The sequence below is a fragment of the Cebus imitator genome, unplaced genomic scaffold (assembly GCF_001604975.1).
Source record: "Cebus imitator isolate Cc_AM_T3 unplaced genomic scaffold, Cebus_imitator-1.0 Scaffold37, whole genome shotgun sequence".
NCBI classification, from domain to species: domain Eukaryota; kingdom Metazoa; phylum Chordata; class Mammalia; order Primates; family Cebidae; genus Cebus; species Cebus imitator.
Genome location: NW_016107352.1, coordinates 3,454,572 through 3,470,256, shown reverse-complemented (window position 1 = coordinate 3,470,256; position 15,685 = coordinate 3,454,572). Strand labels below are relative to the sequence as shown.

The window sequence follows — 15,685 nt, the reverse complement described above, 5'->3', positions numbered from 1 at the left end:
GGGGTTTCACCACATTGACCAGCATGGTCTCGATCTCTTGACCTCGTGATCCACCCGCCTCGGCCTCCCAAAGTGCTGGGATTACAGGCGTGAGCCACCGCGCCCAGCCGAATTTTTTGTTTTATTTAATTCAAATAGCCACATGTGACTACCACAGCCTCGGACAATCCTTGCTTTAAAAAATTTATCTTAATTAATAAGCCTCACACAAAGATATTCTTCCTAGTCTTTTCTGTAAAGTACATGGAAACACTTAATGTAGTATCATAAGCCATGGTAAGATGGGTTTCACTGTTTTCTGATGTTATTTGGTCCTAATCCTATTTAACAGTGGAGAGACATCTCAGACTCCAGTGTGAATCAGACTGCTGGGGTTCCAACCCCAGATCTCCCTCCTATTTGGCCATATGAACCTTGGGCAAGTCACTTAGCCTTTCTGTGACTTGCTTTTCTCACACTTTAAATTCAGATGATAATTAGTGCTTTACTGCTAGGGTTACTATTAAGGTTTAAGTGGTTTAGTATGTGTAAAGTGCTTAGACTATGGTAAGTGTGTGTTAAATAAAAACTGTCCATATAGCAAGCTACCCACTTTCCATGTTCTTCTTTCTCTGTCAGTGTAATTACCTTTAACAGATAGAAATAGAAAGAATAAAGCCAGTTAGTACTTCCAGGTAACTCAAAGTCAGTCTGTTTTTGCAGCTTCTGATACAATTTGTTTCTTTATATATCAGGAGAAATAGTAATATGATTTTCTCAACCCTATTTCACTTCGTACATAAAAACTCTAAGAAGCCAGTATAGTTACTGATTCACCAAATCAGATATAGCCATTGTCATAAAGCTGAGTAGTTTTTGATTAGTAAGAGGAGTTTTCAAATCTGCTGGTGGCCATTGGTCTTTTTTCTGGTTTGTTGCACAAAGAATGCTGCTGCGTTTGTTTCAGTTAGGATATGTTTACTGTGTATGTCATATGATATTCCAGTTGTGTTGGGGTTTTCTGTTTTTGTCTTTGTTGGATTTTTCCATTCAGTAGCCTTATGATTATTAGTGTTTTTGTTTTGTACTTGGTGGCCTCAATTTTTTTCTTTTGGTTTTTTAAATTCTAGCAGAGAACTTTTCATCTTCTCTCAGATTTTAGCTGATAGAAAAGCATTTCAACATCTCTTTTGTTTTCATAAACAATTTATTTATTTTTATTTTATTATTTTTTTTCAACCTATATGGGTACTGGGAATTTTTTATTTTATTTTATTTTATTTTTCCCATTTATTTATTTTATTGCATTTTAGGTTTTGGGGTACATGTGAAGAACATGCAAGATTGTTGCATAGGTACACACGTGGCGGTGTGATTTGCTGCCTTCCTCCCCATCACCTACATCTGGCATCTCTCCCCTTGCTATCTCTCCTCAGCTCCCCACCCCACACCGTCCCTCCCCTATTTCCCCACAACTGACCCCAGTGTGTAGTGCTCCCCTCCCTGTGTCCATGTGTTCTCATTGTTCAACACCCGCCTATGAGTGAGAACATGCGGTGTTTGATCATCTGTTCTTCTGGCAGTTATGTTTTCATAAACAATTTATACGTGCAGTTGGCGACCAGCCACCTCCCATTAGGAAGGCCAATAGACACAAACCTAAAGGATAGATTTGGTGTACTTGTTACTTAAATCATAGGTTGAACTTTGGGATTTTTTTGTTCATTTGTTTGTTTTTGCTGCTGCTGTTAAAATAAAAATAAATATGCTAAGGTTTAAGAAAGTTGTGAAATTATTTTCATTTTAAATAAGGTGTAAAATTTTAGCATGAGATAAAATTCAAAGACAATTACCACATTCCCTAAAGACTGGCAACAAGAGGTTTTGTATGAAACATTTGAGTTTTCTGTGATCATCAGAAATATAATCTCTTAGCTTTTCCTCCTTTTTCTTATTTATTTTAAAGTATACTACATTACATTTGTATAACTTTCTCTCATTTAGCTCTCAAAACAATGGAGGTAAGTTGTTATAAATGAAGGGCAGACACTATAATCTTCAGTTGCCTGAGTGGCGGGGGAAGGGCCCAAAGGAAGTAATTTAGTTAGCAAAGGAAGGGCCAGAGTCAGATACTGGCACTGGACTCTTGACTCCTAATCCAGTGTTTATACCACCAGCCCATACTATATACCCTAGCAGAAGACAAGAATGCTTCGTTTGAACAATCCATGGGCTTGATAGAATTCATGGAAATTAGCTCACTGTTTGTATTCTGAGTAACTATAAAAATTTTAGGAAAAGTTTTTTGAAAAATGAATAATAAGTACCATACATTATTCCTGTCATGTGTTTCCATTGGAATAGTGTAGTGGTATCTAAGCCAAATTTACTTGAGAACCAATGTCTTTATTTTATTGGATGTAATGATGTAAAGCATATTAATCATACTTTAAATTTACTCAGTGTTTTATCTTGGATGATAAATTAGCCATCTAATAATTTCATCATAAACTTTTATCTGAATTGTGTCAGATAAGTTCCTGGTGATATGTGGAATGGTAGTTTAAATAGCTGAAATTGATCATAAAGCTAAACTTTTTTGTACAAATATTTTATTTAAGGCAGATCAACAATTGCAGTTGAAATTCTCAATATATATGACCGAATCTTTCGGTTGGATAAATTGTAAAAAAAATCTTCATGTTTGTATATTCATGCTAGTATAAACTTTTGAGATTTTCATCCACATTTAAAATCAGGAAAGTAAAGTCTCAGTTAATTAATATTCCATGACTTATTTTATGTGTTTATTTTGCCTATATGGTTAATGCAGAAAATTTTCACACACTTATAAATTTGATTAGTAATATATATATGTATATTACTAATAGATATATGTCAATATGGAAGGCATATTGTTTAGCTATTCTTTTTGCATATACAACAGTAATACCTGTTATGATGATTATAAAATCCCTAAAGGTTTGATAGTGATGTGTACTTTGCCTGAGGTTAATGAATCTCAAAACTTATGTTTAAATATTTATTATGAACAGAACATTCATATGGCATTTGGAAAGTATTTGAAGGTTAGCAGTAACTCCGTCACATTTCTTCCACAAATAGACTTATAAGAAAATTAAGGAAGATAAAATATAAGTTAACTAGTGGGAAAAGCAACTTTTTATTAGTATTATATTGACTTGTGTCCACTTTTCTTATGTAGTTTCTTTTTTTTTAGAGACTAAAACTATTGAGTGATATTGTAAACTGGTGTCTCAGGCTTAGCTCATTTATTTATTGATTATATTATTTCTAAAAGAATGTTTATTATAAAGAATTCCTGGTGATGTCGTTCTTTCTGTTTTATCATAGAGCTGAACTAGAGAAACATGGTTATAAGATGGAGACTTCATAGCATCCAGAAGAAGTGTTGAAGTAACCTAAACTTGAACTGCTTAATAAATTCTAGGACAGAGAACCCAGGATGGGACACTTTAAAAATGTGTTTATTTCATTATCTGTTTGGATTTATTTTTGTTTTTGTAACACAAAAAATAAATGTTTTGATCTAATTGGTTCAGAAGTCTTAATCTTTTGCCTCTAGTCAATTTTCTTGTCATGATTTTCCGAAACCTTATTATATACAGATAGTAAAATTTTGTATTATGAAACTTTTTTTTTTAATGTTAACTGAGTGAGGCTTAGGTTAAATGATTTGGAGCAGATTTAACTTGGTTCCCAATTCAGTACTTTTCTTAAACCATATCAGTTAATTGTTACTTCTATTTTATAAGGTATTTGTTTTACATCATGTTGAACCTTAATCTCATCTGTATTTTTGATAGCTTAGGCAACATTTGCTGACATTTATAAGGTGACCTTTCAAAACCTGTGTTTTAAAAATATTAATCATTTTAAATTGCTGTAATTTACTTAGTTCCTGAGCCATTAATAATATTATTAATGGTTGTTAGAGTATTATTGGTACTCAAAGTCCGAAGTGATTTAATCATAGTTCTAAGAATGGTGTCTTCTATTAAAATTGGGGAAGTGGGCTCAAGATACTTTATCAACAAGTGCATATTTTCAGGTACTACAGGCTCATTTAATACAACTGACTTTTCACAGAGTGGTAGCTGTTGCCACATCTACTTTGGTGAATGGGAGATTTAATTTGGTTTGCAAAGGATTCTTTCTCATGACTTAGAATGAAGCAAATATACAGGGAATTTTTTAGGAATATTTTCAAATGTAAATGTAAAAAGAACTACACTCAGTCAGTAGTGTTGAGTAATTTCAAATGTAAAATTTATGTAAACAGTGCAGTACAGGTACCAAAATAGGAGTTGGTGACCTGAAATACAAGTTATACTTAAAAATGATTTTGAACATAAATATGTTTCTCCTTCTAAGATAAGCCTAAACCTACCTTGCCTGCCTAACAGAACTGCTAGATGATCAAATGGAATAAGGGACACCAGATAACTTTGGAAAGTATAAAAGTTTTGGATGGATAAGTAACATTTTTGTAAATATAAGGAAGCACAGGCAGCCATGTTAATGTTGTAACATGCTAAGAAGTATTTTGATGTGCATTTTCTCAATATTTTGGTCTGTGGTTACAGGATGTGGTCAGTCGAACAATGTCAGATTACTGACACTATTAAGTGATGGCCTGAGTGATGACCACATGATGTGATTAATTTAAATTATTGAGGTATAATTTTGAAACCTCATGAGAGATGAGCAGAGGCTTTAATGGGTTATTTGTAGTTATCCAGTATTTTGTCCTTAATTAAATATCAAAATTTGGGTAGTTGGTATTAAGGATTACGTACCTGAAAATTGGTATTTGGCATAGGATAATAAAACACATCCAAAGTAGGAAATGAGATTAGGCAGATGAAAGAATTTATTTTTTGAAATTTTACAATTTATAAATTTCTCTCATTTGATCTTTGCAGTGACCTACCCTGTGAAGCAGGGATGACAGGCCTGTTTATTGTAAGTATTTTATCAAATAGAAAACAATCTCACAGTAAGGAAGTAAAGGGGCCCAGGATTGCAATAGCTAATAGGTGGCAGATATAGAGCTAGAATCCGGGTGTCCTGACTCTTGGGTTTCCTGCTTGGTATTTTGGAAAGTGTATAGGTTATGATGTTATTTCAAGTTTTGACTCGTAATTAGACCACTTGTTAGTTGTGTATTAAGTTTCAGAACAGCCTGTTAATGGTTTTCTTCTTCTGTAAAGTGAAAAGAATTCCTGCAGGGTTGAACTGAAGATTAGCATGTGATAATATGGTGGTAGTAATCAATTTTTTTTTTTTTTCTGAGTCATGCTACCACTTATATGGAAGTTGCCTTACCTCCCCATAATAACTGATGTTTACTCTGTACCAGACATTGTTCTCAGCTATTTGTATTTGTTAATCTTCACAACAGCCCTGAGATAGTTAATGTTATCATGTGCATTTCACATATGAAGAAAATGAAGCACAAAGATGCTGAATCATTTGCCCATAGTCACTCAGGAAGTGGTTCCAAACAAAACAAAAAATGTCCTCAATGGAAGGGACTATTCTACAGAACTTTGGGTTTCTCTTTTAGTAGCACTTAATATAGTCTCACATACGTGCTCCTTAAATTTTAGTTGAGTAGATATACAGAAAAAATGAAGTTTACAGCAAATTTGCTCCATTGTAGAAGTTTTTAGTGATGCAGACATAAATGTTTCTGTTAGTGATGACCCTTTTTTCCCCTGTAATTTTTCATAATCATTTTCCAAAATTCAGTTCTGTTTGAAATGAAATTGTAGGTGTAATAATGGTCAGCATTTTTCATTAGGCCCTGGCTTAGAATTCCCGGGTAGAAGTAGGGAGACCAGTTAGGTAATCATTGCAGTAAATCCTAGTAAGCAAGTCGTAGTACTAATACTAATAGTGGGAGTAGATAGATTCTGAATTTATCAGTTAAGCTGTTTCTGGATGCAACTAACTAAACACCCAACCTAGGACGTCTTATATAACGACATTTGTAGGCTTGTTTTACAAGAAGCCTAGTCCTAGAGCAAGCTCAATGACATCATCAATCTTCTTCCAGACTTTCTAATCTTCACCCTCAAACTGTAATAGCTGTTATGTAACTGTCACTAGCAATTGAGACTAGATGCTCCCGTATTTATATTCGGAGGGAGAGGCTGGATTTATGTGCTAGTTTATGAAGTAGGATTTTTCTTTGCCATATGCGCCTAGTCCCCTTTTTGATTGCCCCAAATGTATTTAAAACTTTTCCATTGTTGTATCCAATCACTTGCGTGGGGGATGGAGTTACCAAGATTGGCTTAAGATGAGGCAGAGCCCACCCTGAGCTGGGAACGGTGTTGGCCTGCCTTGAGTCACACGGCCCATGTGAAAGAAGGGTGGATATCTAAGGGTTGGGGGTGGTGAGGGAGATGAGGATCATTAGGAAAGGGGAAGCGAAGAATGGAGAAGGCAAGCAGTGTACCAACCACATGAAACATACATGTGAGGTAGAGTTGATAGGGCTCACCAATGGACTGGACATTGGGAAAACAGAAGATGCAATAAGTTTCTGTATTTTTGGCTTCAACAATTGGGTTGAATGTGGGCGTATTTACCGAGATGGGGAAGACTGGAGGAAAGATCAGGTTTGAGAACGATAATGAAGGCTTCTGTTTTCATCAAGTTAATTTTAAGATAGTCAGACACGGAGAGGTAATCAAGTTGTTAGTTGAATATATGAGATTAGAATTCCAGGGACAGGACAAAACAGAATAGAGTCTGAAACCATACATACGCAATTTGTTTAAAAGCAACTGACACTGGTGAGATTACCAAAGAGAACGTATGGATACAGCAAAAAGTAAATTCAGGAGACTTAAAGGTGGAGTGCAACAGGAGCCATTAAGGTAGCTGGAAAATCCAAGGCCACTCCCCCAGCATCATGTATATGGGTGGAATGAGGGTGGTGCTAATTGTCAGCTCTCTGCCAAGTGGGTGGGATGTGTTCCCTGTCTCAAAATGTGAAATGTGGAACAGGAAGGATATAAATGTTTGAAAACATACAATGTAGACCACAACATGCTATAGAAGGAGCATTATTAATATAATATTCAGTCCTTCAAAAGGGAGTTGGCTCATTATGATAGTCCTCTAAATTAAACTTTTAGGAGGGATGGACATGGCATCCCCTACATAAAATCTAAACTACTTCTGGCTTCTGCCTATCTTACTGACACACACCACTGGATATTCAGTACTGCCATATTTTGATCACTTCTGAAGAGTAAATCAAAGGTAAATCACCTAAGCAGAAAATGATTAAACTACATGCAGTTGCTTGAACATGCAAAGGCCAGGTGCTTTTGTACCTGAGATGCTTGCCCTCCTCATCCTTTTAAGTTAGGCCTTCCCTGATCATTCAAGCTAAGGCATCTACTTGGTTGTTCTACAACACGACCTTCTAAAAAATGCTCTCCAGTACTGCCTGATTTTTTGTTCATTGCTGTTGCATTGCAATGACCAACTCCTTGTGTGTTAGAAACTAATGACAAACGATGGCCAGAATATTGATTTCATTTTGCTCTTACATATTTGCCTTGGGGGTTGATGGGTTGTCAAAAGGTTGATACAAGGATAAATTCCATTTTATATCAGCTATAGTTTAAATTCACTGGTCAGGTAGGATCACTGTAATGTTATTCTGATTCCTCTTTAGCTGTCATGCAACTGAAGAAAGCTTATACTCCTACCCTCTTTGTTACCCTGTAAGATGACTTTCTTAGACTAGGTGACTATTAGAGAAATTCTTGCCACTTTTCACCAATGATGATAATATTTAGAATTGCAGGAAGAACCATTAGCTAACATTCCATTGGTGCACAGAACATTCAAAACTCTAGATTATCATCTTTACCTAGGCTAGCACACCACTGTTTATAATGTAACATTGTGTATTTCTTCTCTTAGTTATTGCTTTTGTGGTTTGTTGTGTTTATTAATGATTTTCTGTTGTAGACGGAATTCCTTAAAAGTAGAACTCGTGTTGTATTCATGTTTATATCCCCTTGTCTTACCGTGGGCTCCTTCTCTTACTGTGGGTTCCCTCAGAAGCAACTTAGAGTAGAGATAACGATTCAAATGTAAGTATTTTATTACAGAAGTGCTAAGGGAGTGAGAAAATGAGTCAGGAAAGAGATAAGCTAATAAAGAGTGTATATCTAGCAAGATACAGCATAGACAATTAGACCTCAGTTCCACCTGGGAACTCTAGGAAGCTATATACAACATATCTTGGAGTTATCCTGGCCTAGGGGAGGAGAGACAGTATTTATCAACTCGTCAGTCATTGGTTGAAAACTACTCAGGGAAATCCTCCTGTATCTTCTGGTATAACCCATATGTAGGCAGGGTAGACTCTGGCTACCATAGAAAGTATTCAGGCAGAATTATAATCGCTGGCAGTAGAAAGTAGAACCATCCTGCCTGGAAGTGGTAAATGATGAAGAAACAAGGGCATGGCATCAATCGCATCTGCTACATCACTTGGTTTGTCTTAAATATGTCTTAAAGATTCAAAGTGAATCTTGAAACCATTGAATCAAGAGATCAGAAGAATGATTGGCAGAATCAGCATAGATCAGGAAACAGTAAAGACTATAACAGTGAGAGATGGCCTTTGCCTTCCTTCTTGATTGTCAGGCACAAATCCATGTAATAAGCCATTTCATATCTAATTGGTTTTACCTAAACAATTTAAACCTTATGTCCTGCCAAAAGAGGTCAATCAGATCACTAATGACTATGAAATATACTTTTTTGTTGCTGCTTGTGGTGAAATGTCTTTCAGAAAAATCTTCATAGCTTTTTGCTTTGACTAAAAATATGGCATCATTAAAGCTCAATAACTGTTCAACAAATCAATCACCTGGATCTTGTATATTTTCAAGATTAATCTCATTGAAGGTAAAAAAGATGTGCTTTTATCTACATTAGTGTTCGTAAATGATTTAACAAAGGTGTTTGAATTTTTCAAAGCTCATATTCAAAAACAAAGACTCATGGTTGGTATTTTATGTATAGAAATCCACGGTCCAAGTGAATAGAATGTGTCTTAATGATTCTGATGATGATATTTCAAAGTAATGGAATGGACAGGACACTGATTTTATGAGAAGAGCAATTGGTTCTTTTTGCTAAAGCTAAGAAGGTCACTACAGTGAGCCACAGAGATGACAGTTTAGAAGCTAAGTTTTCACCATTTGAAACAATAGTCTATATAATACTAGTTCATAATGTAAGGACTAGACCAAGACTATTGTATGAAACTGTGCTGCTAGGTTTTATTTTGCTTTACAGATTAAATTTATTGTTGTAGGCTAAAGTTTTTTAACTCATTTGGCTCTGAAAGAGTGCATATATACTTTTATTTTTCCATGGAAAGCTTTTTTCTTAATTTTTCTTGTCCAAATTAAATTTGACACCTCATTTTAAAACTACTTCAAGGTACGGAAAAATTTAGGGATAGTCAATCATGAATTAAATGAGTAATGTCAAATGGTGTACCCAGGAAACTGTGGGAAAGGGTGTGAGTATGAGGCTCTAGGCACCCCTCTTTTGTTTCAGTCAGAGTAGTTTGACTTTTATTTGTTTTAGACATTGGAATTCAACATACGATTTCATTTGAAAACTTGATTCTACTGCCTTTCTTTTAAAGTTTGATAACAGTGATCTAGATGTTCTACAATATTGGCAATTTCTCCTAAATACTACCAAGTAAGTTAGTTTTTACTTTCTGTCCAGATTCAGGGTACAACCACTTCATACTGTGAAAATTATAAACATTTTCCCTAAGTTTTCTGAGTCTCTGTCATCTATATATTTGTGTCCATGATGTTAGACTTATAGAACTGGATGGATACTTAAAAAGCATCTACGTCTACCACTTCATTTTAAAGATGAAGTAACCTCAAAGCCATTGTGACCCATCCCCAAGGTCACATTGGGCAGAATCAAGAAATGAATCTAATTGGGTACTCTTCTCATTGCATTGAGCTCTCTCTTTTAGAGGTTCTATTTCACCAATTTTGAATATGGGATATTTGCTATATATTAGAAAACATAAATGGCCTAAAGAAAGGATGAGAACAAATAACATTACAAAAGAAATTTATTCATTCAACAAATAATTGTTGAGCAGCTACCAGTGTCAAGCATTGTATTCACTGAAACTAGTCTATTAGTTCACATATGAAAAACATACATGTGCTTTATGTGATGTTTGTTAATGCAAGTTCAGTAGATGGCTCCTGTCCTTTAGGGTGAAAACTTCTTTAATGCCATAGTGGACATTGGTTTTATCTTGGCTACTGGGAACACATTGTCCCTTATGTTGCTAATAATATCTAGATTTTTTGTGAGTAATTAACACCATCACATCCTTTCCCTACTCCCCTTCCCTACAGTCCTTCATTTTTCTGTAGTCCTGGTGAAGCCAATTAAGGACTTTCTATCTTAAGCAGAGATAACAGTGCTGAGGAAAACTGTCAATTCTTTCAGCCTAGACCACTGAATAATTCCTGCTCTCATACCCTCTCCCCACCAGAGCACCTTTGATACTATCCCCAAGCATGACTCTTCAATCTCATGATGGATTCTAATAACTCTCTCACTTCCTTTAAAGAAAACCCCTTTCTGCTTAAGTTAATCAAAGTTGTCTTGTGTTGCTTGCAGCCAATTAACCCTAAATGATACCTATATCTCTTTGTGAGAGATTTTGTAATTATCAGATGTGACAACACAAACTGCTAGAGAAGAACAAGATCTATGAACATTAAGGCCTTTTGTCTCAAAGTCCAAAACCTGAGTCACTTTACCAATAAAAGATGAAGCTAACCCCCAACTGAACCTTTTAGCTCTTTGCTACCTTAACAAGCTCGATATCGGGAGACCTGTTACACAATAAAGATAATACCCTTCTCTTCATTATCTTCTCCCCATTTACAGACGACTCCTGAGAAGCTGTCCTGGGCCTCTTAGGGCTGTGAAGCACTGTCATCCTTTTCCCAGTCTTCATTTTGATCTGCTAAAGTACCATTGTGCTGGCCCTCTGCTGAGTGCTGTTGACCTTGTTCACTGATTGCTTTTAGTGATTCCCTTTGGTGATTGATGGAACTGACTAGACAGTAATGAAAACAGGGCTGATTTGCTTTATCTTAGCAGGATTAAAGCCTAAAAACAAATCTAATTTTCTTTTATGGGGAATGGAAGTAGGAACAAAAGATTTTGATCACTGTCTTAAAGTAACATGAAAGGAAGACTGGAGGATTTAATATGGTAAAAGGAAGCTCTGTAAAGGAAAGGCAGCATAACTGTTACATTCCTAATGGAAGGAGTGGTGACTCTCTAATTTCCTTCTTAACAATAAATGCTGTTCACATGCTAGATATGGTATATACTAGCCCATAGATCCTCTGTATAAATTTCTGATGTAAAATGAGAGAAAAAGATGTGAAAAATGTTAAACAATCATGGGAAAATTGAAGAGGTTGGCATAGAGCATTGGAGAGCAAAATTTGTCATCTTTACCATTCCATGATATCTCTCAAAAAAATTGGCAGAAACGTAGCTTGTAGGAAATTAATGAAAGGTTCTTGAGTCCTTTACTTGTTTTTCTGCCATCGTTAATGAATGTAAAGGGTTAACTATTAAAAACTGTCATGTAGCACTGAGTATTAAATATTTATAAATATATTTTACATTTAAAGTTCACTCTTTAATAACTGTAGGCAAATAATAGGTAACAGACTGTGGTCAGCCTTATCATAGGAGGATGAGTTGTTGTAGGAACATTCCTTCTCTTTCCCATTTTCCTTGACGGAATAAAGAGGTGGTTCAGTATTCAGGCTATGGGTAGAGAGAAAGGCAGCAGAAGAGCCCAGTGCAATGTCATTGCATTACTGTAATCATAAAAGTGTCAATGAATTAATCTCTAGGTCTTTATTTCACAACTGGAAAATGGGGATATATGGGTCAAGGGCAGGGCCACTGCCAGCCTAAACAATGCCTCTGTGTAAACTGGAAAATTTCACCCCTTCCTGCAGGGAAATTTAGCCTCATAAGTTTGGCAAATGGACCTCAGGCTAAATTTCAGCCTTTGGTTTTTTTTGCTGGGTTCTCTTGTACAGAGTACAATCTACGTAGCTGTATTACAGCTCTGGTGTGAGTTCTTGGTTGCCTGCAACAGAATCCAACCCTAAATACATTATGCCAAATAAGAATTTACTGGCAGGATATTGGAGTTCACAGATCAAGAGGAACCTGAGAAAGTAACAGGAGCTAGGACATCTCTGGCATCAGGACCTGAAAGTTGACTGAGGCTTTAACTCAGTAGCTGGCCAGTCCTTGGGCCCCACAGACTGCTGCAAAGGATTTGGCATCTGTCCATGTCCTCATCCTTTGCATCATTGAGGATTTACAGTCCCAAGAGTGATCTTTGATTGCCTGGCCCCCTGGCTATAACAGGGAGCTGGTGGAGGAAGGAGCAGGCTCCCCAGCTTCTGAAGCAGGAAATGACAGTGAGAGCTGGTACTTAGTGCCCTCCCACTAAGACCACCCACCATTTGAGTTATCCCCAAGGAGAGACTAGGGTGTTATTAGGAAGCTGTATATGTGTGGAGAGAATTGGGTGCTGGATAACTATAAAATGGTAAATGTCTGTTATATACTTAGCTGTTCATATCACCTAAAGTATTATCTAGTTGTAGCTGCCATACAAAACTGCCCCTAAGACAGAGACATCAAGTGTTAGAAGTAAAGGCATTCAGGTGACCAGTTTCCTGACCCAGTGTTTTAGTGCATGTCCTTTTCTCTATACATAGAAATGATGGCAAAAATTGACACCCTGAAAAGGAAAAAGAATATCAAGTGACAGTTCATAGTGAAATACTCAAGACAAAATTCTATGAATTTATTATTCCTCTTGATTCTCTGTAGTCTGCCCCATACTGTTTGTAGAAGACAGTTTTCTCTAGCAAAAGGAGAAAAGTTTTCAAATTTTATCATGTCTTCTCTCCAAGATAGAAATAAAACTATATTTTCTACCTTTTTCTTTTTTGCTTTTTATTTATTTTGGGATGGGGTAGGGTGGGGTTGGGGATGATGGCCACGTCCACAAATAACAAAGAAGTGGTCCTCACAATCAACAATACTGCCATGGGGTGGGCTGATGTGCTGTGTCCCCAGGCTCCTAAAAGATCCAAAGCCTTCCATGTCACCCACCCCTGCTCCTTCTTCCTCCATGGGGGACCCTGGTACTTGTGCACAGCTTTCCAGGATGCAAGAGAGCATAACAGGGATTCTATTTGTTGGCTCTTGCTCAAGAGTCTGCTGATTTTTCTCTTAGATGTGATTTTTTAATGCCCATGAGTTTCCTCTGTGCACAAAATTTCTGTCCCAGCACAGGGTTCAGTGGAATTTGTCTTTCTCCCGATTGATCATGCCTATTATGAAACCACAAGCTTCCTGCCATTTTATGCATTGTGTGTATACTTATTTTATTTTATTTTTTTATTTTGAGACAGGGTCTTGCCATGTTGCCCAGGCAGGAGGACAGGGGCTAAATCATGGCTCATGGCTGTCTTGACCTCCCAAGCCCAAACCATCCTCCCACATCAACTTCCCAAGCATCTGGGGCCATAGGCATGCACAACCATCCTCAGCTAATTTTTTTTTTTTTTTTTGGTAGAGAAATATTCTCCTTATGTTGCCCAGGCTGATCTCTAACTCCTGGGCCCAAGCAGTTCTTCTCTGGCCCCAAGCAGTTCTTCTCTGGCCCAGGCCTCTTAAAGCACTGGGATTACAGGCGTGAGCCACCGCGCCCAGCCTGTGTACTTCTTTGGATGTTCGTTCATTAAAATATATGTATAAACAGTGTTCTATAAGCCCTAGGAATATTCTAAGCCCTGGTTGATTTACCTATTTTGTTGGTAATTAAAGCCTAGATGACCATAACTATAGATTTCTTGTGGATCTTAACAGTCTAGTGGTGGAGACAAGGAAGAGAGAAGTGGACACGTGTAAATATATAATTACAAATTATGTGGGAAATAATTTTAAAGAACAGGATTCTGTAATAGAGAATAGCAAGAATGGGACCTACCTAGAAAGAATGACCATTAGGCTTATCTGAGGAACAGATAAGTCATGATCTAAAAATTGACAAGAAACCCATCAGGCAAATGTATGTGGCTGGTGGGAGTCAGGGAGAGGGGAGGTAGAGTGGGGATGGGAATGGGGCATAAGGGGTATACATTTTTCAGGATGGGCCAGGCTTATGCTGTGGTCAAGCAGCCCACAGGTCACAGGGGCTTGCTACTTAAAAGTTTGTCTCTTGCTTACACAAAGTCTGTTTTCCAGGGCAACTATACTCTTGATGATACAGGTTTATGAAACCCCATACAGCCGCTATGTTCTCTACCAAAAGGGAAGGATGTGCAGTGCTTTCCTTGCTGCTAACAGATCATCAACGTGTATGTGCTTATGGCCCCACCTAACTGCAAACAGCTGGGATGCACAGTAGTGGAGAGCCATTGTTGAGCACTAGTCAGGTGGATATGTGCACGGAGTAAGTGAAGAGGGAGCAGGGTGGTGCTGTAGCATTTCAGGCAGAGAGAGCAGCCTGGGCAAAGGTCCAGCCTGACTGAGGTAGGATTATGGTTAGCATATTGCAGTACTGTTGGGTGGTAAGAGATTATGACACTTCCTTTAGCTACATACCTGGGGGTTACTTGAAAGGTGATCGTATTTATTTAGCTGCCAGAGTTCAGTGGAAAGTCATGTTTTTTATATAAAAAGAAGGCTGGGCATGGTGGCTCATGCTTGTAATCCCAGCACTTTGGGAGGCCAAGGCAGGTGGATTACCTGAGGTCAGGAGTTAAAAGACCAGCATGGCCAACATGGTGAAACCCTGTCTCTACTAAAAATGCAAAAATTAGCCAGGCATGGTGGTGCATGCCTGTAATCCTAGCTACTCGGGTGGCTGAGGCAGGAAAATTGCTTGAATCCAGGAGGCAGAAGTTGCAGTGAGCTGAGATCATGCCACTGCACCCCAGCCTAAGTGTTAGAGCGAGACTCAGTCTCAAAAAAATGAATAAAAATAAAAAATAATAATAAGAAATGACCTCCATGTTTTATTTAATAATTATCTGTCTCCTAAAAGACAGATAACTATTAATAATTATTAATCATACACTGTGTGAGAAATATTACATATGTGTTTTTTCACTTAATTCTAAGCAGTATCATTGTCCCCATTTTACAGATGATAAAACAGACAAACACAGACTAAGTGATTAAGGTCACACCTCTGGTAAGTGATACCCAGGCAGTCTGACTCAGATGGGTTTTGGCCACTATACTGCTCTCATACAGCTGCAAAATATTTTCCTGTGTTGGCCAAGAAGGGTCCTAGTGACCAGGTGCCAGACCCTGTAGAAGAGAGAGTGTTATTGCATCTTGGCAGGACAGCAGACAGGAAAAAAGTATGCATATATTATGCTAATAAATTATGTTTTCTTTTGGAGTTACTGTATATCCTAAGAATCAGATCTGGGATGCTGAGAAGCCACTACATTGTTAGCTAAACTAGAGTAAGTGTCCTTCCAATGGTGGTGTTGTTGTTCTT

General features: G+C 37.2%; 1 protein-coding gene across 2 annotated transcripts in view; it reads left to right on the top strand.

Annotated features, from left to right (window-relative positions):
- The window catches only part of SEM1 (SEM1 26S proteasome complex subunit), a 33,285-nt gene extending 17,940 nt beyond the window's left edge, over positions 1 to 15,345 (top strand). Inside the window, exon 3 of one of the 2 annotated variants that reach the window (XM_017525169.2) lies at positions 14,419 to 15,345. In XM_017525169.2, the coding sequence (XP_017380658.1) occupies positions 14,419 to 14,581 (163 nt within the window). In that variant the 3' untranslated portion in view covers positions 14,582 to 15,345. Of the gene's footprint in view, positions 1 to 3,354; positions 3,555 to 14,418 lie in introns of those variants that run through there. The other variant, XM_017525170.2, reaches the window with a different exon arrangement.
- The last annotated feature ends 340 nt before the right edge of the window (positions 15,346 to 15,685 follow it).